The 25,717-nt window shown below is 43.4% G+C and overlaps 1 protein-coding gene across 1 annotated transcript in view; it reads left to right on the plus strand.

Moving 5' to 3' along the window:
• Positions 1 to 7,444, plus strand: part of LSMEM1 (leucine rich single-pass membrane protein 1) — a 14,516-nt gene extending 7,072 nt beyond the window's left edge. Inside the window, exons 2-3 of the mRNA XM_055128987.1 lie at positions 1,323 to 1,448; positions 6,754 to 7,444. Of these exons, the coding sequence (XP_054984962.1) occupies positions 1,323 to 1,448; positions 6,754 to 6,884 (257 nt within the window). The 3' untranslated portion in view covers positions 6,885 to 7,444. The remainder of the gene's footprint in view (positions 1 to 1,322; positions 1,449 to 6,753) is intronic.
• The last annotated feature ends 18,273 nt before the right edge of the window (positions 7,445 to 25,717 follow it).

Here is a 25,717-nt window from a genome sequence, read left to right on the forward strand (position 1 = left end):
AATTGACAAATAAGTCTCACAAAATCATGGACAAATGCAGACAGTTTATGATTTGGGTGATCAAAGATATTTTTTAAAGTATATCTGCATCCTAGATCAACTTAAAGGAAACATGCTTTCTCTCAGAGCATGTCTATTTATAAACATCCTTAAGAATCTGTTAAGGGTTTGGAATGATAGTCCGGAGGGTGGTACTTGCCTGGTATGTTACTGATCCTAGTTTGTACTCTGGCATCACTGGGAGTAACCTGAGCACATTTGGGTGTGTCCATCCCAGCAACAAATATATGTTCAATAACAAAACAAAATCCAAAGCAATTAAAGTGTAAAGAACTAGCTAGCTTTATTAAATGATACAGAAATCCTTGAACCAACAGCTTCCCACTTAGCAAGTAGAAGACAGATCCAAAAAGCAGAACAAGAGGAAAGGATTTTGAAGGGAGAAAGGGGTCAAGATAAGGAAGGGGGAACTCTTTCAGGTCTAGCTAACTTACCTATGGGGATTGGGAAAGTTACATCTTCCTTTGGGGAACAGAGGAAGTTATTTTATTGGTGCTGAGCAGGAAATTTCATGCCATCCAGTGAAGACTCTTGGGGGGGTGTTGGAACTACATGGGTGTCGGGTCCATAGTTAAGACTACATAAGTCTGTCTGGGGCTTAGCACAAATGTCTGCATTGTGGGTGTGTCCTCTTTAAACCCAGAGGTGAAACCATGAGGGCCATCTTATTTGTCTGAGACTCTGAGAAGATGGAGGTACCACTGCTTGTTCCTTTGTTCCTCTACGGAAAGGAGTTTCCTAGCAAATACCACAGTGCTCAGCTGTCCACAAAGGAGGGATTCTACAGTGAGCACTGAGCCAAGAGCAGTCGAGCCTCCATGATTCTCACCCCTTATTTTCTTTCTTGGGTCACAGCCAGCAGTGCTTGGGAACTAATCTAGGCTCAGAGATGGGGTGACTCTTGAAAGTGCTCCGGGGATCATGTGGTGCCAGGGATTAAACCTGAGCTTCCTGGGAACAAAGCATGGACTCTAGTCCCTTGATCCATGGGCCTTATTTTTTTTCTCTTCCTCTCCACTCCACTCACCAAAAGAAAATCCATGGCTTCCTTTTTTTGTGTTGTAAATGGAGTAAAAAGATGAATTTCAGTCTGCATCTCGAAATACCGAAGTATTCCCCACGGACACTCCCAAACAGAAGTCACTTTCTGGGGTGATCAGAAGGAAAGTGGGTGTGTCCCTCACTCCCTTCCCTGATCGTGGGGGGGCTGTCCCAATGGTGCCAACAAGTCTTATCATTGGTGCTCTCTGTTTTTGTATCAGCTCTAGAAGAGAAAGTCCCCGTCAGAAGGGACCCGAGACCCAGGAGACCTGTCCTGTTCCTTGTGGGGCTGATCGTCGTGCTGATCGTCAGCCTGGCGCTGGTCTCCTTCGTGATCTATCTCATTGGTAAGGACCTGGCTCGAATCTGTCACTCCTTGTGGGCATTCACCTCGGAGCTGGTTGTTCAACTTCGCTTCCGGAAAGTCCTAACACTTTGATCTCTCACTTGGAGGCTCCGATTGTTCTATGGGCAGGGGTGGGGAAGGGTGGGGATAGCTTTGTCTAATTCTGGGTCTTCACGCCACACCTTTCTTTCTCCACCAATTCAGATCTGTCACATCCAGACACCGTCAGGTTTCAAATTCTTCCCCAGCTTGTCTCACTCCAGGACAGGCACTGAGGGCTGTGGAAGGACTCAACATGGCTGAGGACCATGTTGCCTCTGTGATGAGGTCTTCCCAGGCCCCACTGGCTGGGCTGGTGGCCCGCTTCTGAACTTTATTCTTCTTCCTGGCTGGCCCGTGTTGGTCTTCCCATGACTGGTGACCTGGGCCTATCCCGGCCTTCCCATTCCTGCGAAGTCTCCACACCCCCTGGCTGCACCCCTTTAGTTCCTTCCCACCCCCTGACTGCTGGAGGGGCCCACTCCACACCGGTCCTTCTGCCACTCCTCCTCCCCCCCCACACCCAATCATCCTCCCAACAAGCGTACCCTGTGAAGTATCTGATGCTCAACTGGAGCAGGGGGGTGAACCCAAACCTGCAGGTCTAGAAAGAGCATATAGATGACGCTTATGAAATGTTAGACAACTTCAACTGATGCCGCGATGCTGTGTATAACCACCATGCCTCACGGCCTCTGTGGACAATGACTGAGTTAAGTCACCGGGAACCAGTGGGGGTAGCCTACACTCATGGGGAGCCACTGAAAAGAACTTCTTCCTTGATGGGGCTCTGTAAGGAAATGCAGGGCAATAATCATTAACAATAACCCCACGATGGAGGCTGGCTCTGACCCGGGCATTGCTTTAAGATCTTGTTCTCAGTTTGCCCATAACTTGCCAGCTCCTCTTTAGTGCAAAACTTCTTATTATTCTGCTTTTGCCAACATTGAAATGAGCGAGATGAAGAAGCATGCCCAAGTCACATGACGCATAGAAGTGCTGAATCGGTGCTCACACACACTTAAGGATATCAAAGACCCTGCCCTTTATTATTAGACCTTCTGTAAAAATAAGATTTATTTTCTATTCGTCCTAGAGGTTTTTTTTGTTTTGTTTTGTTTTTTGTTTTTTGGTTCACACCTGGCTCTGCACAGGGGTTGCTCCTGGCTCTGCACTCAGGAATCACTCCTGGCGACGCTCAGGGGACCATATGGGATGCTGGGAATCAAACCCGGGTCAGCCATGTGCAAGGCAAATGCCCTACCCACTGTGCTATCGCTCCAGCCCCTCGTCCTAGAGTTTTATAGTTGAAGGGAAAGTCATATTAAGGAAGAAACAAAGACGATGTGAGTAAAAACGGATGTCTTTTCATAAAACCATTACTCTGCCAGACACTAAATTCTGTATTTAAATCTTCTCTCTACCCCTTAGGGTAGTGTCTGATATTTGTGTTTTCCTAGTGAAAGGCTCGGCCCTACACCTGCTCTATTTACCACTATGTACCTGTTAATCAGACAGCAGAGCTGGGAGTCACACCCAGGAGCTTGGTCTCCAGAGTTCCCCAAATAGAAGTAAGAATAAAGGCTGCCTGGGGCTTTCAGACAAACCCTAAACCAATGTAAGACCAGAGCTGCCACTGACAGTTATGAATGAGTCTGCCTAATGCTCATCTTTAGCAAGAAATCCTTGCTTCCAAGAGGAGACATACAAATTTGTATACTTTTAACTAGTGCAGAATTTGCATTCCTTATAATTCTGAATTTGTTTGTATCTATAGTGTGTGTGTGTGTGCTGGGTATCAAATCCAGGCTATAATTCTGGCATTTTTTTATATAAGAAAAATAAGGCCCTTTTATACTGATTACATTCTCAAAAAACCATTAGCCGTATGTTGGATTGCTATGATTTTTTTCTGGTTCAGGAAACAATCGTCCAGAGAATGTTCCAGAGAATCCTAGGTGCCAGGGATATTATTTATTTATTTATTTATTTATTAAAAATTTTATTTTATTGAATCACCGTGACAAAAGTTAGAGAGCTTTCAGGCTTAAATCTCAGTCATACAATGATCAAACCCCCATCCCTTCACCAGTGCACCTGTTCCCCCACCAAAAACTCCAATATACACCCCTCTCACACCCCACAACCACCCCCCACCCCCGGCACCCGGGTGGCCAAATCTTCACTTTATTCTCTCTATACTTTGGATACATTCAATATTTCAACGGAGAACTGACTATTATTATTTGGAATTTCCCCCCAACAATCAAACCTGCTGAAAAGGCATCATTTGATAGTTTGTTTTCCATTGTTGAGAATGAAGATTATAGGAGCTCTGTTTTAGCTCAGTTTACAGTCTAGATACATTTCTATAAGTCTCCGGGTACCAAAATGGGTTAGTAGACCTCCCGGATAATAGTCTTTAAGGAGCAGAGGGGCGGGTCAAAGGTTGGGTCAGTGGGCAGGTGGGGTGTCAAAGGGTGTGTCACAGGGTGGGTCAGAGGGCGGATCATAGGGCGTGTCACAAGCCTGTCACAGGGGTTTCAAGGGCGGGTCGCAGGGTGGGTCAGAGGGCATGTCTAATGGTGTTATAGGGTGAGCCATAGGGTACGTCAAAGGGTGGGCAAGAGGGTGTGTCTAAGAGCGTGACATAGGGCGTGTCTGAGTGGCTCAAATCTCGGGTGAAAGGGCGTGTCACAGGGCAGGTCACAGGGCGGGCCTTAGGGCGGGTCTTAGGGCGTGTCACTGGGTGAGTCAGAGGGCGTGTCACTGGGCGTGTCATAGGGATCATAGGGAGTGTAACAGGGTGGGTCAGAGGGGGTCTGAGGGCGTGTCTAAGGGCGTGTCAAAGGGCGTGTCACAGGGGTGCCAGGGATATTATTGTTACTTTAAGTTAAAAAATAAAGTGATAATTCTATGGTCAAATAAATTTGAAAATTGCTGGATTGAGTGATGCCTCAAGTGCTTTTTTTATTGCTTATGAATTTCCAGCAAGCAGCTTAGTATATACATCCTCTCTCTCTTCCTTTCTTCCTTTCTTTCTTCTTTCTTTCTCTTTTCATTTAACTTGAAACCCATATGGACTAGAATGAAATGGGCATGGCTGCTATTTCCTTCTGTTTCACTCATGAAGGAAGGTCCTTGAAAGGGCAGAGAATGTCACAATGTATGAATTTTTGTCATTTCACACTTTTCTCCAAAAGCAATAGGAATCTCTGTCTCACTCTACAGCAAAACAAAATTAAAATTCTTCTCATATGTCTTGTACCTTATTTGCTAGCACGGAGTTTTAGGCATGGGAAGGAGCAACTCTGGGCAACAATTCATCCCTGGGCTGGAAGGTAAAACACTAATATCTAGTTTGGCTCCCATTTGAGCTTATCAGCTAAGTCCAGAGGCATGTTAGCAATATTATCATTTCCGGAAGGATAATTTGGAAGAAAACTTACCTAAAATGGAAAGGATAAGAAGCTCAGATACTGACCAAGCACTGACTTTTTTTTCGCTACATTTCTTAGATAATTTAACTCTGATAAATTTCCTCAAAATCCCTAGATGATTCTATTACCAGGGACTCTGTCTATTTGAAAAATATTGTCTCCTGCTCTCAGGGTGGTTTGAGTGGGAATTATTACATATTCATTGTAGGCCATCAGTGCTATGCCAAATTATGTTAGAATTAACACACACATACACACACACACCAATCCTGCCCCCATGCCCCAAAAAACCCAATTAATTTCTAAAATGAGCATAGGAGCATAACCCTTTTCTGAAAAACCGATCTCAAATGAGACATTTTAGTTGTTTATCTGGGGATAATCTGGCATGCTGGTTGATTCTCTTCATAGCTTTCAAACAAAATTTTTTTTCTTTTTATTGAAACACTGTGAGAGCAATTACAGAGTTTTTGGTTTAAGTCTTGGTCATACAATGGTGAAATACCCTACCCTTCACCAGTGCACATTTTCCACTACCGAAAAACCCAGTTTTAACCCCCATTCCACACCCTCCCCTTACCTATGTGGCATATGATTTCCACGTTACTCTCTACTTTGATTACATTCAACATTTTGACACCAAACCCACCAGTATTATTTGGGATTTTACCCCAACACTCAGATCTGCCGAAGAGGCAACCTTAGATAATTTGTTTTCTATTGCTGATTATGAATTATATATGATGACACGCCACACCAGTTATTGCGGCCACGTGATTTTGGAATATTAGAGTTTTAATAATGAAATCTAGAGGGATTTCTGCCAAAAGTCGCTGTGTTCTGAGCTTTGTTTCTGAGTCTCTGAGATCATGGCCAATAAGCATCTCGATCAGCAGCCAGAGGGTTTGTTCCTGGGCGGCAACTCGGGATCTGGAAGGGGCAGGGGCGGGGGGGGGGGGGGGACTGGTGGGGAGAAGGCTCCACCCCCATCCCTTAAGGCCCCACGTTCCTCATCACTTCGGGCCCCTGCCTGGCTGTCCCTAGGCCTCTGGAAGATGGTGATGGTGACCGAGTCGTCAGGGGAAACAGGCCAAGGCATGAAACCCATTCCCACCTGGGGTGGTCCGGCATTGGAAACCTAATGTGTATTACAGACGCATTTCTGCCCAAAGCCACATGGTTGATATTCAGCAATACAATGGTCAATCACCCATCGCTCCACCAGTGCAAATTTTCCACCACCAATATCCCCATTGTCCCCTCCTTTTCCATTTCAGTCCTTACCTTGCCTCTATGGCAGACAATTTTTCAGATATTCTCTATAGTTTTGGGCAGTATATTTTGCTTGGATATTCCCACCACCATTCAAGTCCACCTTCTAGGGGCAGATGCTAGATCATCTATTTTCCATTGCTCACTTTGCATATCAGGAAAAGTTACATATCAGAGAAAAAGTCCCGGTCCCCATATTACTGGAGCCTTGCCTGTAGAAGCTCATGGTTGCTGGGATTCCATCTGGAGAAGGTGGGAAGACTGCACCTGCTCTTTCTGGGACACCCCAGTGATATCGACTCAGTTTGGTGCCCAAAGCATTTTCTGGTGTTGCAGTGCCCGCCGGCCAGGATTCTTCCTCAAACAAAATTTTTGCCAGTGTTCTGCTAAAGTCTAGGCTGGTGCCAAGTTTGTGAAAAAATAATTTATCTGATAGGAAACTTCAACCTTTTTTTCTGGGGTTTTGGAAGTTTGGAGTGGGATATTTTTTAAGAAGGCCTTCCAATGGACTCTGCATGAAACTAATGTACTCTGGTCTATTTTTCCATTTTGAAGTTCAAACTGGAAACCAGATGGATGACGTGTCACGGAGACTCACAATGGAGAAAAAAGACATAGATGATCTTAAGAAACTCAACAGCTTGATCATAACGCTACTCAACCAGCTGGACTCGAAACAAAACTAAAGAAGTGATCTAAGAACAACAGTTAACACCCTAACGAATCCCTCACAATTCTGGGCTTTCATGGGTGAAGAACAGAGGGAGTGTTTGTATAGACAACAGATTCTTGGACTGTGCACTCAGTCCTGGGCTCAGCTGTTTGTTCCAGAGATGGGCGTGACTCCAAAGCAAGGGGATGAGGACACAGGGGCCAGCCAGAGGTTGATTTCATGGTAGGACAGTTCACTTACTGCAATTAAGGGCGGAAGGCATAAAAGACAACCAATAGTAAGCAAGAGAGTTCAGCTGTATCTGTACATGTTCTTTTTTAAGAAAAAAAAAAAAGAGTTTTGTCACTAGGATAAGTTCTCTGTGCCAGTGAAGCTGAGGGTGCCTCAAGCATCTTTACAAATGCCTGAGAAATTGTCAAGAATTCATTGAACTCTTAATGTTCAAAGGTGCCAAGTGATAACACCTTTTGATTAAAGAGATTATGCAAAACTTATTTCTCCAGGGATAGGGATGATCAGATTTAGGAGACAGTTACTTCCTGGTATTTGCTAGTAGTAGTTAATGAGTTTGAAGAGGGGAGTACTAACAGTTATTATTATTGGTGTTGGAAATAATCTCAGAACCTTGTACATGCAACATATATGCTGTACCTCTAGTTTGAGTTCTAAATTTATTCAACTAGTGCTTATGTAGTGTCTTGTTTGTACAAACCCCTGAACTCTAGAACAGTGTACATTCCTGTGGAGAAACAAAGGAGAGACACACTTATATATGTGTATACACTTATATACACTTATATATAAAACATAATTATAAAAGTGTTTTTCATAATTTTTATTCATTATCCTGGTGATTAATTTTTAATCAATTTGATAGATTTGTGGTTTTTCTTAAATGATAGTAGGAAATTACATATTTGGAAACTGCCTTATCTTTAACACAAAAAGGTAAGGGCATTTGTTTGAAAGATATGGTATGGCATAAGTGAGCTTAAAAAAGGCAAATGAGCATTGGGTTGGTAGGGGGGTAACCCAGTGGAAGAGCACTTGGTTTAGAATGTGTGAAGCCCTGGATCTGATTCCAATACTGAAAAAAAAAGTGTCTGAACCTCAGAAAGTCTCTTGTATCATGCAAGTTCAATGAAGAATGTACTGGGAGTCTGTCATTTTGTGTTGATCTAAAATACTAAAATATTTGTGTCAATTTGAAAAAAAATAAAACACACACAAGCATATTTTCAAACACTCAGTGATTAACAAAATAAATCCAAGACATTTATTTATTCATTTTTGCACTAAAAATAGTTGTACTATTTACTCATTTTCTTGGATCAGATATATATGCCAGCTATTTTATGATATGAAACTTGTATTTCTAGAAAACTTTTATTGAGCTATTGAAGGAGGGTGACAAAAAAATTTGTTACCAGACTTGTTATATTGTTTTAGGAGAAACTGATGCAACAGTTCAGTTTCAATTCTTGAAGATACTTGTTTCAATTCAAGGATGTAACCCATGGGTAGATTTGATCCTGGATTTGATCTCCTGCACCAAGGGAAATAAAAAAAGTTGTTGTTTCGTGGCTTTTAAGATTTGGGACCAGGAATGTGAATTTGTGTGAGGCTTGGCAACCAGGAGCTCTGGGTTCAGCCCCTGTTCCCCTGTGTGGGAAGCACCTTGCCAGGAGGAACCCCCCCCCCAAACCAAACCAAACCAAACCAAACCAAACCAAACCAAACCAAACCAAACCAAACCAAACCAAACCAAACCAAACCAAACAAAACAAAACAACTACCTTTCTCTCTCAAAAGCATTTTTTTGTTTCGTTTTGTTTTGGGCAATACCCAACTGTGTTCAGGGCTTACTCCCGACTCTGTGCTCGGAGATCATTACTGGAGGGACTCAGACAACTACGTGGGATGCCAGGACAAAACTGCATGGGCGTGTGAAAGGCCAGCACTCTATCCACTTTACTATCTCCGATCCACTTTCTTTCTTTCTCTCTGTAATTAAAAAAAATAAGAATTGGAAGGGCTGGTGCGATAGCACGGAGGGTTGCCTTGCATGTGGCCGACCCGGGTTCGATTCCTGCATTCCATATGGCCCCCTGAGCACTGCCAGGAGGAATTCCTGAGTGCATGAACCAGGAGTAACCCCTGAGCATCGGTGAGTGTGACCCAAAAAGCAAAAAAAAAAAAAAAAAAAAAGAAGAAGAATTGGAGTCCTCAAATCAATTTACTCTTTTGCTTCCCTACCCCTTTTTCTTACATAGTGGATATTTTTTCCACAGTAATAGATTATATTTCTTGAAAGAAATGTATTATATTACAACACAAAGTAGTCTTCTAAACCGTTCCACCACCTTGATGGGTCTGTGTTTTTGGATCTGCACTGTCCTGCCTCGATGGGTCACTCATTCCCCGGAGACCTCCAGCAGCCATGGCCTCTAGTGTACTAACTCAAAAATTAGCAGCTTCCATGGATCCCAAAGCGTGTGACCCCTGGTGAGCACTGTAGCCAGAAGGTGCACAAGTACCACTACTAAACTAAATTGAGTGCGAGTCCCGGTGAGTATGTGTGCGAGTAACACAACCAAGTGTGTATTTTCCCAGGCCCTTGCCACAGGAACAGAGACAGCAACAAAGGGAGGAGAAGCAGGGGAGGGTTAATAATCTTAATCACACAAATGATGATGATGATGATGATGATGATGATAATGATGATTTTCGTTTTTTTTTTTATAGAGGGGAAATAAATATATATATGCCTCTCGGAGAGCCTGGCAAGCTACCGAGAGTATCCCACCTGCACAGCAGAGCCTGGCAAGCTCCCTGTGGTGTATTTGATATGCTAAATACAGTAACAATAACAGGTCTTATTCCCCTGACTCTGAAAGAGCCTCTAATAGTCGGGAAAGAGGAGTAAGGTGAGGTTGCTAAAGTCTCAGTGCTGGGATGAATGGAGACGTTACTAATGCCCGCTCGAGTAAATCGATGAACAACAGGATGACAGTGATACAGTGATATAGTGAATCACACACATAGGGGCCTGGGGGATGGCTCAAGGGCCAGAGCACAGGCTCTGTTTTAAATCACAACCTCCAGATTTGATTCCCAGTACCACGTGGTTCCCACAGCATCTTTGGGAATAGGCCCTGAGCACTGGGTGTGACCCCAAAACAAAAGCAGAAATTAAAGATTGGACCAGAGAGAGGATCTCACAGGCTAAAGTGCAGGTTTTGCATCTGGGAGATCTGGGCTTTATCCCCAGCAACCAATGGCCCTCCAGACCCCAGTCCTCCCTGTTTCCAGGAGCAAGCCTCAAGCACCAAGCCACGTATAAGCCCTGAACATCCCAGACCAACAAACAATCAATCAACCTCTTCTCTACCCCCAACACGTGCAAGCTAGTAAGACCATAGCATTCTGATGCACTCTTATGAAGGGTGCTGGGGTGACAGTCTTGAGCAAAATAATTTCTTTCTTTTTGGGTCACACCCAGAGATGCTCAGGGGTTACTCCTGTCATGCACTCAGGAATAACTCCTGGCGGTGCTCGGGGGACCAGATGGGATGCTAGGAATCGAACCCGGGTTGGCCGTGTGCAAGGCAAAACGACTTGTCTGCTGTGCTATCTCTCCAGACCCTGAAAAATAATTTCTTAAGTTACATGAGGTTATCCATAGAAGTGGCTGGGTTTGTTGTTTATCAAACAACCAGTGTGAATGTTTGTGTGTATGTGTGAAGAATCTAGTGTGAAGAACAAAAGAATGCCTCTCTGAGGTGGTGTCAAAAACCTGGGTCTATCCTGGACTAACACCTTGACAACCCGGGGAAGGGGGAAGCCAGGATGCTCACGCGAGGAGCAGAGGAGCAGCAGAAGAAAGAGCAAGGAACACTGAGTGGACACACGTCTTGACGGGGAAAGAGAAGAAAATTTTAACTAGAGAGATGGTACAGCGGATAAGGCCACTTTGCACATGGCCCACCCAGGTTCAATTCCTGGCATCACATGTGATCCCCTGCAAACAATGCCAGGAGTGATCCCTGAGCACAGCCAGGTGTGACCCAATGCCCCATTCATACTTCTGAAAAGGAAAAATAAAACTTTGCACATTTCTTTGGACCTGGCATTTATTTCCGAGAGTCTGAGAGTGATTTGTTTTCTTGTTCTGGGCTCTGGCTCATGCCCCTTTGATATTGCCAACCATGAGGGAATGATTGCACAGACTTCTGGCCCTGAGCAGAAAGGCTCCTGCCTGCACCTCCCGTCCCCAAGGCTCAGCTTTGACAGTTCCTGCCGCTGAGCCTGGCCCAGGCACCCTCACTGCACTCAGCAGGGACACTCGGAGGCCTGTGGGCTCAGGACAATCCCAAATCAGGACGCCTCATTTCCCAGAGCAGTCCCCAAGCTGCAGACATCGGGTGTTTCCCTGTCAGGAAACGGGACAGTCAAATGGCACGACTCTGTGGACATCAATCTTAAAAACGGGGCTCTTGGGTAAGCTGAAGGCAAACAAGGAGAGTTAAAATGACAACAAACAATTGCTCATCTTATTTGCCTGTGGAAAAGGAACAAAACTTCGATGCATGTCATTTGGCCTAGAAGAGGCATCTGGGAAAATATTGTGAAAATATTTCTGTTGACCAGAAACATAATTTCAAGGGCCAGGGAGATGGCTCATAGGATCCCAGTTACGAGACTCTGAGTCGGATCCTGGGCACTGTGGGATGTAGCCAGCTGGCCTCTGGGCACTGACAGGCTTGGGCTGACCACTAACTGTCAGGCCTAGCTTTGCAGGGACGAGGGTCATGGGAGGGATCTCTGGAGCCTAGCTGGGGAGATTCCCCTGAAAAAAAGTTAAAAAGCAATGCAGAAACATAGTTTTAATGGAAAAAAATATTTCTCTGAGTCAGGGTGCATAAAGCAGTTTTATTACAGTTTGAAATAATGACCCCCAGATCTGGGAAGACAGCACAGCTGCAGAACCCTTGGCTTGCATGTGTGATGCCTGGTGATTTGATCACAACAGGAAGAATAACATCAAAGACCACAATTACACCGGGTAGAGAGTGAGTGAGAGAAATAGGCCACTGGGAAAGACTGGCAAGAATATATCTCCTCTGTGAATGAGTCTGCCCCAAAGAGGCTGTGAAAAAAGTAGAAATAGCATTAGAACTACGAGCAACTTACCCAGAGTCAGCAAGTGTTTTGTTGCTTTTTTTCTTGCTGCTGTTGTTTTTGATCACACCTGATGATGCTCAGAGGCCATTTCTAGCTCTGTGCTCAGGACTGACCTCTGGCCATACTCGGGGGACTATGTGTGGTTTGGGTGTTCGAATCAGATTAGTTGCTTGCAAGGCAAGCGCCTCACCTCCTGTGCTTTCTCTCTGTCCCCTGTATTATTCTTGTTTGTTTTAGTTTGGGTTTTGGGGTCACTTCCAGTGGTGTTTAGGGTTTACTCCTGGCTCTGTGCTCAGGGATTATTCCTGCCATTGCTTGGGGAATTATATGTGCTATTGGGGATCGAACCCCTCTTGGCCACATGCAAGGCAAATGACAATGCATTGTGTTATTTTTCTAGCCCTAGCCCTGTGTATTCTTTTTTAGAAGAGGAACAATGAAAATATAATTAGAGCCCATGTGTCCACTTATTCTTTTGGTTGTTGTTGTTTTTGTTTGGGGCCCACACCTGGCGGTACTCAGGGGTTATTCCTGGCTGCACACTCAGGAATCACTCCTGATGGTGCTCAGGGGACCATATAGGATGCTGGGGATTGAACCCGGGTTGGCAGCATGCAAGGCAAGTGCCCTCCCTGCTTTACCATGGCTCCAGTCTCAAACCCACTCGTTCTTATCTGATGAAGAGAAAAGTTTCTCTGTTATTTTTAAAAAAAATATTGCTGAAAATAATGCCTGCTTCTTATGAGATCTTTTATAAAGATGAACAGATGATTTGAAAAAGCAATTCAGAACAAACTAAACTTCCTGCATGGAGGAGGCAGCCTGCCGGGCAGAGTGTGATGCTATGGGCTGAACCCCACAAAGGAGCTGAGGGATGGCTGAGCTTCAAACCTGTGCCCTGGGCCCCAGGCAGTAGCTCCCCTCCCTGCCCAGAGGCTGTGAGCCTGAATACGCCATCCTGGATCTGAAGTGCTGTTTCTGAGACCCCGATTGAGCAGGTGGGTGTGGGTCTGGGAACGGATGTTTTTGAATGAGCTGCTGCTTTAGACTGGCTCAGTCAGACTGGATGGCAAGAGAGAGAATGGATCTGGCTTCTGGCTATGAACTTGACAGAACATCCATGAAACCCTCCTGAGTTTATTCTGACATGGGAAAGCCAGAAGCAGGACCTCTGAATGACCCTTGCTAGGAACTGGGCAAAGATGAATAGGTCATAAATCACAAGGTTAAGACAAGAGCAGAGCCACGAAGCAAGGCTGATCAGGTTGCTTAATCAGGAGCGGGATTACAGAAACGATTAGTAAATGTTTATACAGAACTTAAGTGGTATTAATCACTGATTGTCCCAATTATCGTGTGTGTTATCAACCATTGTATAGGTGAAAGGAAATATGTTTTTCCCTAGGTGCAATATATCTTGTAACCAGCCTGCAAAATCTCTTTGTGAACTGTATGTACTCAAGGGTCAACCGTTTTAGCGATAGTCAGAAGGGGTCCACATGTGCAAAAAATCTGGGCGCTGTCCCTCTTAACTCTCCAAGGGCCAACCTGTTTCTTGTCAGATTTCTGTAACAGTTCCTTTCTTTCTTTTTAATTTTTATTGAGACACTGTGATTTACAATGTTTTTCGTAGTTGAGTTTCAGACACACAGTGTTCCAGCATCAACCCCATCTCTCTGTCAGTGTCCCTAGGTTCTGTCTCCATCCTTGCCTGCTTCCTTGACAGGCACTTTTCTTTCTTTCTTTCTTTCTTTCTTTCTTTCTTTCTTTCTTTCTTTCTTTCTTTCTTTCTTTCTTTCTTTCTTTCTTTCTTTCTTTCTTTCTTCCTTCCTTCCTTCCTTCCTTCCTTCCTTCCTTCCTTCCTTCCTTCCTTCCTTCCTTCCTTCCTTCCTTCCTTCCTTCCTTCCTTTCTTTCTTTCTTTCTTTCTTTCTTTCTTTCTTTCTTTCTTTCTTTCTTTCTTTCTTTCTTTCTTTCTTTCTTTCTTTCTTTCTTTCTTTCTTTCTTTCTTTTTACAATTTTATTCCTTTTAAGATTCCAAGAGTCTCTTGCTCAGTGCCTGGCTGTCTTCATTGGGGCCCCTTGGAGGAGGTGGGTTGAGCTTCCCTCCCTGCCCCTAGCAGATCCCCAGCAGTCGAAGACCTCTGGAACCCAGACACAGCCATACTCAAGGCCTCCCTCCACACATTCAGACGAGCCTCAGGGCTGACAGAACCAGCAGAGGAACCCAGGTGTGCGGGACCCGGGGCTGAGATCTCCAAGCCTGCTCAGATTGGAACTGGGCTTCTTCCGCACAGATCCCCCATTTTCCAGTAGCTAGGTGGTCACACCCAGAACTGCCCCCCCCCCCCTGCACCGTGCCATGCAATCCCATCAATGGCTAACATCCAGAGACTATAAAACCAAGCTCTCGGAAGCTTACAGCCTAATTCTCCCTCATGGAGAACCTGGCAAGCTACCGGGAGTTTCCTGCTCACATGGGAGAGCCTGGCAAGCTCCTCGTGGCATATTCATATGCCAAAACCAGTAACAATGCTGGGTCTCATTCCCCTGACTCTGAAAGAGCCTCCAATGAGGCACCATTGGGAAGGAGGAGTAGGGAGAGGTTTCTAAAGTCTCAGGGCTAGGACGAATGGAGATGTTGCTGAGACCACTAGAGAAAATCAATTATCAATGGGATGATGATGATGATTCCTTTTACTTTATTTTTGTTATAGAAGTATTTCATGTTAATTATAAAGTGACATTATAATACACATTATGGTAGAAGGGTTCTATTAATTGAAAACAAACACTACTAACATTTCAGCATGTCACAGGCACTTTTTAAAATTCAGTTGTACTTCGGGCCTCATGTTTATATAGTTGTTGGCTCTGTGGTTCAGATATTTAGATAGCTATACCACACCTCTACACATCCAATGTGCTCTAGGCCTCTGCCCTCTGCCCTTCTTACCTCCCATTCACCTCTTCTTACTTACCTCCTGATTTCTCTTTTTTCCTTCTCCTTTACAGTTTGAAAATCTAGGGACCAGAGAACCCCTGCCCCTTCCATATCTTGCATTCTTGTGTCCTTTTATTCCTGAGTTTCTCTTTCTTTCTTTCTTTCTTTCTTTCTTTCTTTCTTTCTTTCTTTCTTTCTTTCTTTCTTTCTTTCTTTCTTTCTTTCTTTCTTTCTTTCTTTCTTTCTTTCCTAATAAATTTATTTATTGAATCACCATGAGAGCAGTTACAAAGCTTCTGGGTTTAAGTCTTGGTCATACAATGATGAAACACCCGTCCCTTTACCAGTGCACATTTTCCATCACCAAAAACCCCAGTATACCACCCATCCCAACCCCTTCCCCTACCTGTGTGGCAGATGATTTCCACATTACTCTCTTCGCTACTTTGATTACATTCAGTATTTCGACACCAGACCCCCCATTATTATTTGGGATTTTACCCCAGCACTCAGATCTGCCAAAAAGGCAACATTAGACAATTTGTATTCTATTGCTGATTATGAATAGCATATGATGTGGCTGCATGATCTTTGAATTCTGAAATTTTAATAATGAAATCTGGAGGGATTTCTGCCCAAAGCCACTGGGTTCCGAGATTTGTTTCTGAGTCTCTGGGATCATGGCTTAAGCCGCTTTATCAGTAACCAGAGAGCCTGTTTGTGGGCAGCAACTCAGGGTCTCGTTGGGGTGGGGAGGAAAGGGCCAGCTCCACCCCCATCCCGTAAGGCCCTGTGTGTCTAGTCACTGCAGGTCCTTACCTGGTTGTCGATTGGCCTCTGGAAAATGGCGGCTACCGAGCTGCCAGGGGGAACTGGTGTAGGGACAGCACCTTTTCCCACATGGGGTGGCCTGGGGCCAGTAACCTAATGCAAAGTCCGGATGCAATTCTCCCTGAGTTTATTTTTTTCAGGATTTTTTCCCTAATGAGGGAGTGAGTTGTTGTAGTGAAAACAGGGAGGTTGATAGAAAAGATCTGAGGTACGTTATAAGTCATGAATATCCACCTAATCACTTGTGGATATTGTTTTTAATTTTCCGGGAATACTAATATCTTGCCAAAGGACCCAGAGTTGTTTTTGAAAGAGCACTCTCCACTTTCTCACTTCTCTCTTCCCTTTCCTGATGTAGGTTTTGCGTCAAGGGGCTGTTGAATTTTCCTGAAGGTCCATTGAGAATGATTCTGAGAGCAGAAGAAATTGTAGCCAGCAAGATTCTGTTTCATCAATGGGTTTCAGTGGATGTTTGAAAAGGTTGAGAAGAGTTTTATTGGTAGCAAGCCAGTAGGTTGGAAGATGGTGGATTGATGTCCTTAAGGAATTGTGGTCATCCTTGAAAAAGCATAGGAATATAGAACAGAAGGCTTAATTGGCATGAAAACAACCTAGGTTGGGAAGGATGTTCAACAGCATAGGCTGGAGTAAAGCTTTAAAAAGAAGGAGATCTCCATGGCTTGGAAGCTGGCCTCACATGGTGGGGGAAAGGCAGCCCGGATAGAGAAGGGGACACCTACTAAAATGTGGTTGGAGGTCCCGAGTGGGAAGGGAGATGCGTGCTGAAAGCAGACTAGAGACTGAACACGATGGCCACTCAATATCCCTATCACAAACTACAACACTCAAAAGGAGAGAGAGAACAAAATTGAATACCCTGCCATAGAGGTGGGGTGGGGTGGGGGTGGGGGGACGGATTGGAGGGTGGGAGGGATACTGGGTTCATTGGTGGTGGAGAATGGATACTGGTGGAGGGATGGGTTCTCGAACATTGTATGAAAGAAACACAAGCATGAAGATGGGTAAATTTGTAACTGTACCCTCACGGTGAATCACTAATTAAAAAAATAAATAAAATTAAAAAACAAAAACAAAAAACCAGAAAATAAAAAAAAAGAGGGAGCCCAGTTTTATATCCAGCAGGGAGGGAGGGATGCAATTGTTGATACAGATTCTAGTAGTTTTTTTAAGAAATCACATATATTCATGAGGGAGAATGGCATGCATGTACAATTGAAGAACATACAGTTAACAAGTGCACCTATACAGAAAATGACAGAGAAACATTATTGGGGTGTTTATTGAGCATGGAAATAAAGACCAACGAGGCTGGAGGGTGAGAAGGATCCTATTTTGCAGTCTCTCTCTTCTGGCAGGTATTGTCCTCTAGGGCCCTGGGGTCTTTTCTTCAAAAGTGTTCTTAAAGTTCTGCTTTGGCCCAATTAGTGAAGAGAATGCAACAGGGTGTCTTCTCCCCAAGACAGGTGGTCACATCCTCCAAACTACTAGCCCTAGGCTAGTCTGCTTTAGCTTTTCCAGAACTCAGAGAGTCTATTTAAGTTTTCTGGGGAGAGCTAGAGGAGAGGAGGGAGAGAAGGAACGAGGAACGAAGCTGTAAAAAGCATTGACCACATCAGCAGAAGAGGTTTTACAGAGAAGGAGATCAGGAAGGCATATAGGAGGGGTGTTTACAGGCCAGCGGCCACCAGCAGGGTCAATAAAATCCTCTTGTGGCCCCATCGACGGAAGCACACCGCCTTGCCTGCAAACCATCCCCAAAGCGAGAGCATAGCTTTTGTGGAAAGATAAAACGAGGAAGACTGTCTTTTTTTCTTTAGTCTTTGGAGTCCGGGAGAGTAAGGCAAGGAAGGACAAGTGTCCTCGTCTGTTTCTAATTTCTCTGAGCCAGTGTCAGTATGAGCGAGACCGAGAGAAGCCAGAAGGGGTAAGGGAGCTGAGGAGAAGCAGACGGGCTCTGTGCGAGAAGAATTCCCCAGGGGAGTCCAGAGAATTATTCTTACAATAGAAGCTTTGTGATGAGCAACCTGACCAGGCTGCTGGACTGTCCTGTAGTTTATCTTTTCACAGGTGCTGAAACAATTGTGTTTTGAAACTTGAGATCTGGATCTCAGGACACAAATGATTTAAACCTTCGCTATTTGAATTTTTGAGGAGCTGTTGTGATTAGGGCCCTGTCCCAGGGACCTGAGTGCGTGAGAAAAATCATCCCTTCCCCTGCTTACTCACCTATCACACCAGACCCTATCTAATTTTTAATTCTGTTTGATTAAAAAAAAATCCCCCCCCCATCTAATTCAGGGCAACACACATGCATGGCAAATGCTCTACTGCTGTTATGTCCCTGGCCTTTAGTTTTATTTTATTTATTTATTTAGTTTTTGGGAGACATCTGGTGATGCTCAGGGGTTACTCCTGGTTTTGCACTCAGGAAATCTTCCTGGCAGTGCTCAGGGGACCATTTGAGATACTGGGGATCAAACCCTGTTCAGCTGCATGCGAGGCAAGTGCCCTTCCTGCTATCCTATCTTTCCAGTCCCTCTAATTATTGTTTTGATTGGAGCCTTGAATATACTTAAAAGTGTATATGCTATTTGGCGTCACACCTGGTGGTGCTTGGGGCAACTCCTGGCTCAGTGCTCAGGGGTTTCTCCTAGTGGTGCTCGAGAGGCCATAGAGTGCTGGGGGTCAAACCTGCATACAAAGTATACATTCCAGGGTCTGGAGTGATAGCACAGCAGGTAGGGCGTTTGCCTTGCACGCGGGCGACCCGGGTTCGAATCCCAGCATCCCATATGGTCCTCTGAGCACCGCCAGGAGTAATTCCTGAGTGCAGAGCCAGGAGTAACCCTTGTGCATCGCCAGGTGTGACCCAAAAAGCAAAAAAAAAAAAAAAAAACAAAGTATACATTCCACCTCATTCAGCTATCTTGCTGTCCCTTGTCTTGAATATATCGATCTTGTTTTATATGTTGACAGAATATTAACTCCCTGGGAATTGAGAATAAAGTGCAGCAATGGTCAGTTGTCCCACTTCTTCCTATCACAATTATAAATGACTTAGAAACAATTCTATGCTTCAGAGTTGGAGGGATAAAAATAATTGATAGCAAACTAGTCAACAATCAGCGGAAACAATGACAGTCATGAGCCATGAGAAAAGGAGTTAATTCAATTCTCAGCATCTGAGATGGAAAACAGATGAATGAGCCGGAGCGGTGACTCTGTTCTCACATGATCTGGGGCAGCACGAGGGCTGGCGGGAGATTAAATCCCATCTTGAATTTAGCTGACTTTTCCGTCTTCACAAGAGGACAAAGTGGGCGTACCTCTTGAACTTCCTTCTCCACCGAAAAAGGATCAAATAGAAAAGTTACATAGCTGATTGGAAAGAAGCCCAGGGAAACTTTCATCTTTTGTTTTATTTCTTCTCCGATAAAATGTTTCAGGTTCTATTTTTTTTTTCTTTCCTGCAGACATCTTGCACTTGGTGAGGAATGTGGAGAGCGGGCAGATAAGATGAAAAAGAGCAGAGAAAACAGTGAGACAGAGGCCACCCGCAGTGCTGCTGCCTTTCAAGTTTTTTCCAGACAGAAAAAGTCAGGAGATGCTTGGTGTCTTCCTGGGGAGAGGAGGAATGAAAGGACGAGGGGGATGAATCAGGATCCAAGTGTTGCTTTGTTTCTGGGCCTCCTCTGACTCTTCTGCGCCCCACTTCACATGTTGAAGCATCATTCATTATTCATGCATGAATCCTCCAAGAAATTTATTCACAAGCTTATCGCATCAGGAATATTCTTTTATTTATTTATTATTATTATTATTATCATTATTGCTTTTTGGGTCACACCCGGCAATGCACAGAGGTTACTCCTGGCTCTGCACTCAGGAATCACCCCTGGCGGTGCTCAGGGGACCATATGGGATGCTGGGAATGGAACCCAGGTCGGCTGCGTGCAAGGCAAACACCCTACCCGCTGTGTTATTGCTCCAGCCCCCTATTTATTTATTATTTTTTTAAATTGAATCACTGTGAGATACAAATTACAAAACTGATCATGGTCAGGTTTCAATCATACAACATTTCAACACCCATCCCTCCACCAGTGTACATTTCTCACCACCACTGTTTCCCCAGTTTCCCTCCTGCTTCCTTATCCCCAACCTGTCTCTATAGCAGGCACTTTCCTTCTCTCTCTCCCCTCCCCCCCTTGCCGCTCTGCCCCTCTCTCCTCTCTCCTCTTTGTCTCTCTGTCTCTATCTCTGTCTCTGTCTCTGTCTCTGTCTGTCTGTCTGTCTGTCTGTCTGTCTGTCTCTCTCTCTCTCTCTCTCTCTCACTCTCCCCCCTTCGGGGCATTATGATTTGCAATACAGGTACTGAGAGGTTATCATGTTTGTTCCTTTATTTGTTTTCAGTATGCAGTTCTTATCCAGAGTGATCATTCCCACTGTCTTTGTCGTGGTGGTCCCTTTCTCTATCTACTGCCTTCTCACCCCAGCATTTGAAGTAGGCTTCCAACCATAGGCCAATCCTTCTGGCCCTGGTTTCTACCATCAGGAATACTCTTAATGAATATTAAGAGTTAAAGACCGTGACCACACAGCGTTCATCATCTGACTTACATAAGGAACAGACCAAACAATGGAAAAATCAGTTAATAATTTAATTATGGCTTCTCAAGTCCCCCAAAGCCCAATTTTCTATGTTCCAAAATTGACTGCTACAAATACACAAACAGACTGAGATTTCTGCTATCCATTCACCTGATACCCCTTCCAACTTAGCAAAGTTCTTTAATGTTTGCCAGTTGGTTGGACTGGGAAGATAGTTCAGGCCTTACTGTGATTTCCTTGCTTTCAGTCAATTCTGGTTGGATCCTTGGTGCTGCAATCTCAGGCGTAGCCCATACGGTCCCCTCACCATCTGCGCAAATATTTGTGAGTTGGGGGTTCAATCTCTAAATGATTTTCAATCCACTACAGGGTTCAAAGCCAGTTTCTTATAGTAAAAAATGCTGAAGAGATCTTAGATAACTTTTACGTACATTCTAGGGCCTCTTATAAGTATTATTTTAGGAGAGATACTGGTACTTTGATGGTGGGTAGCTACAGCTCTACAGTACCCTACTAACATTGATAGTCAAGTAAGTCAATGTTGCATCAATAGAATAAAATAAGAGTCATTTAAAAAAATAAAGCCTTCATTCAGTGCAGATGGTAGAAAAGTCAGGTTCTTGCCTTATATCTTGCCACTGTCATAAACAAATTTCTCATAATTGTTTTTCCACCATCTTGAGGTAATCTATTTCTCCTCTGAGTCTAGAACTTCATTTGGACCTCTCTGATTTCCTTGGTAAGTATATAAAAATTTGTGTTGTACCCCCCATAGGACTTTCTCATCTGTGCTTTCTAGGGGACAGTATGTCGCACAATAATGGGGATTAGTTTAATTAAATCAAGCAAGAAAGAGTTTCCGGGCTGCCTGCAATTGCCTCTGATTTGCAATTGGAACAAAGTGACACTCACTAATGGGCGAGGAGGGACCCCTGGTGGTAGAGGATTATTTTGGGGAAGGAGGTAGGTCTGAAAAGGAAGGCAGGAGAGAAAACATAGGGTGTGATATTGGAGAAAGAGCAAATGTGGTCTTGGAAATAGGACATCCGGAATGCACCTAGGGGAAACGGCCACCGGGCTGCAAGGCCACCTGGGTAGTTGTGACAGCTGTGGACTTTTGAGCTGAAGGACCCACCTTTGAACCTGGTTCAGCTGCCCTGAAGCTGTGTGATCTTGGCCAAGTTACCTACTTTTTCTGAGTTGTGGTCACTTCACCTAGAGAACATGATTAATAGCTCATGACACTGCTGGAAAAGAGGGAACAAAACAGTGTCTCGTGCTTGTTAATGGGAGTGGCTACTGTGTTTGTCAATCACAGAAGGCGAGAATAGACACAGCACCTGGGAAAGGTTTGCTACTGACTCTGGGATGGGGTTGATGGTTCTTTTGGGTTGTGGGAAATTCCCCAGAAGAGGCCTTTCTGATCTCACTTGTAGGGCAGGGCTGCACCAGGCAATCTTTTTTGTTTGTTTAGTTTTGGGGTCACACTTGGCAGTGCTCAGCACTTACTCCTAACTCTTCAATAGAAACTATTTTTAAACAACACATAGAAAAATAAAAGTAAACAATACCAATGAGATGGAGGACAAGGCCAAATAGTCTTAATATTTGCTTGATTAGAAGAGGAAGGAGAAAAAAGATTTTTGAATGAATAAATGTCTCCAATTTCCCAAATGTGAAGGAAACTAAAAATCCCTTGACTAAAGAATTCAATGAAACTCAAGCACCATCAACGTTAAAAACAAAAAAGTGTCTCATAATCAGTAAATTTCCCCCAAACCAGAAATGAAAAAAATCATAAAAGCATCCAGAGGAAAGAAGACACATTAAATACAGAGGAAGAAAGATGATGAATTTCTCCCTGGGAAGACAGTGGAGTAGTCACTTTAAAGTAAGGACATTTAAATAACAATGGTTGTCCACTCAATATTCTGTAGTCGGCAAAAATAACACTTAAAAACAAAAGAAACAAAGACTTCTCTAAGATTTGCAAAAGGTACAATCCTGCCCATACCATACCGTTGTTCTGAGTCTCTCTATGCCATAGACATGTGAGATAGGCGTTTATTTGTCCTTCCTCCTCTGGCTTATTTTGCTTAGCACAATACCCTCCTGTTCCATACACATTGTAGCCAACTGTTTTCCCCTGCCCTCTCTTTTTAGGCTATTGTGGTTAGGGCTGCAATTATATGTATATATTTTTTCAAGTTACTGTTTCTTACATTTAAAAAAAAATCGGGACAATTTAGAAAAAGCTAAGGAAGGCATCACTTAAAAAGGCAGCAGGGAATCTGTTGGCCATAGATAAACATCATTTTCCTGGACTGCAGAGGTAGGAAAGAAAGAGAAACATGTTTAAAATACAGGACATTTATATATTGGGTAGAAATGTGAGTAGGTGATTGCTAGAGTGTGAAAATTGAAAACAGATGACGGAGGATACTGGTCACTCTATTTTATGATACGGGAATTCCAAAGTGAGTCATTCAAATAACTAAAGAGATGTGCAAATACCTAGATATTCAGACAGATCAGCTTGTTAGAGGAATACATACAAGGTAGGAGCTTTGGCTTCTGGAAGTATTATTTCTGTATCCCAGGAGTTTTTGAAAAAAAAAAAAAAAAACCAAAACTGAAACAGAGATCCTATCTGGAAGAAGGAGGAAATAGAGCAGTAGAAATAATATTTTCTTTCAATGGCAATTATGTAGATTGAATGCTGACACAACAAAGGCCTCCCAGGAAAATTGTAATTTTCTTTACCTTGTCTTCTCCTCTTTCCTTCTTCATTCCTTAGTCCATCTTCATACTTTAACTTCTGTCATAGGTTTTGTACCTTTGAAACTAGTATCCATGATGGGATAGTGTACTGATGTGATGATTTTAAAAATTCATATATTTACAAATAAATATAGAATTCTTGTCTAGTTATTGTGAGAAATTGAATATACTGTAAGAAGACCCAACTACACAGATTTTTTTTTTTTTTGCTTTTTGGGTAACACCCGGTGATGCACAGGGGTCACTCCTGGCTCTGCACTCACTGTATGGGATGCTGGGAATCAAACCCGGGTCGGCTGCATGCAAGGCAAACGCTGTACCCACTGTGCTATCACTCCAGCCCCCCAACTACACAGATTCGAGGGAAGAAAAGGAGCTAAATAGTTATTAAGTGGTTAATTTTTTTGGTAGAAAGTAGGTTTTTTTATTCAAATTGCATCAAATTTTCCAATACATACTGCATTGTTAATCAATAATTTTTAAAAAATGTATTTCATCTGTATTGCAGTTTGAAAAAAGTGGTTAATTTTAATGCCAGACTGGGAGATGAAAAAGTGACAGCAAGATAAGGAGCAGAAGTTGGGGGTTATCTAGGGCCCAATGGGAATGGAGTTAAGCCTGGATAAAACTGGATGGCTAAAATTAGCCAAGACTCTTGGACCTTGAGCACATGCAGACAGACCCAACTCCTGTTCTTAGTTGAGCCGCCTCATTAACTCCTCATTATAATATGAGCCACATGGCAATTTTAGCCCCATGGTGGATTTTTCTGCCTGCGTTGTGGGAAATCACATGCACCTAGGCGACTTGGTGATATAGCCCGCCGCTCTCATCATCCTCCTAAGTCCCATCTAAACTGCACCTCAAAGTAAATACCTAATCCACCCTAACCGTAAAGTCATTAGCAGGGTTGACATGTCAGGGTTTAGCATAGCAGGCTTGACTGCAACTGGAGCAGTGGGACATTCTTCTTAAGTATTCTGCTGGGTTTGCTACTGAAGATATTCTTCAATTCTATGCTGATCATACGCAAGAACATAAAGCTTCTCATCACTCACTTAGGTCTGATATGGAAGTGTTATCCCTGTGACAAAAGGGTCTGGTCCTTCCTGCTTTACTGTGCAAAAGATTTGGACTGTGCCTGATGCCACTTACTCATATCTATATGTTGGTGCTTTAAGCATAAAAAGAGACAAAAATATCAGCAATAGAAAAAAATATCTTCACAGGTTCCCATAGCTACTGATCTAAGAATAGCAACATTATTGAAACTGCTGGAGCCAAAATGAATACATTTTTTTTTTCATTGATTAACTGCAGGTGTATTAAAAAATTCTAAAAGTGTTTTAAAGAATAAAGAGTTTTTCCACTAGGTAGTAGAATTTTGCCATGGCCATAAGTCTCAATGTTTGGAGGAGGGGAAATAACTTAATTAAGAAGTGAAATAAGTAGAAACTGACTAATAACAACAACACTACACATAGAGTGAAAAGATTTTTATTATTTATTTATTTATTTATTTATTGCTGAAAACAAAATTTCTCTCTCTCTCTCTCTTTTTCTTTTAGTTTTTGGGCCACACCTGCATTGTTCAGGGCTTAGTCCCGACTCTGTGCTCAGAGATTATACCTGATGTGGCTCAGAGCAACATACAGTGTTTCTGGGATTAAACCAGGGCTGGCAGTGTGCAAGGTAATGGGCCTCACCCAGTGTACTGTCTCTCTGGCCCCCAGAAAATCATTCCTAATGCCATTACTTGAAGTAGTTTTCAAATGAAACAATTCAAAGTTTCCAAAGTTTCAGATCATGTAAAGAAGAGCCTTAGAGGGAAGATGATGCGGGCCAAATATAGACTAGAGACTGAACACAATGGCCACTCAACACCTTTATTGCAAACCACAACACCTAATCAGAGAGAGAGAACAAAAGGGAATACCCTGCCATAGTGGCAGTGTGGGGTGGGGGGAGATGGGACTGGGGAGGGGGGGAGGGATGTTGGGTTTACTGGTGGTGGAGAATGGGCACTGGTGAAGGGATGGGTTATCAAACTTTGTAAGGGAGAAACATGAGCACAAAAATGTATAAATCTGTAACTGTACCCTCACGTTGATTCACTAATTAAAAATAAACTATTAATAAAAAAAATTAAAAAATAAGAAAAAAATAAGAAATTTTATATCATTATAAAAAAAAAAGAAGAGCCTTAGAGGGAGTTTTAGTTTGCAGTTTATAATCTATCTTATCTATATCTTATCCACAATTCTATGGAATTCTATTCTATCTATATTCTGTGAAATTCTATACCTAGAATATGTTTTTCATTATTAAAAAAATCTGTACAGTTTTTAATTTTCCCCTCTGGGTTTGGGCCACACCCAGTGGTACTCAGGAGCTACTCCAGACTTGATGCTCAGAAACTACTCCAGACTTGATGCTCAGGGGTTATTTCTAGCTGATGCTCAGGGGAGTATGTGAT

The sequence above is a fragment of the Sorex araneus genome, chromosome 1, assembly GCF_027595985.1.
Source record: "Sorex araneus isolate mSorAra2 chromosome 1, mSorAra2.pri, whole genome shotgun sequence".
NCBI lineage: Eukaryota > Metazoa > Chordata > Mammalia > Eulipotyphla > Soricidae > Sorex > Sorex araneus.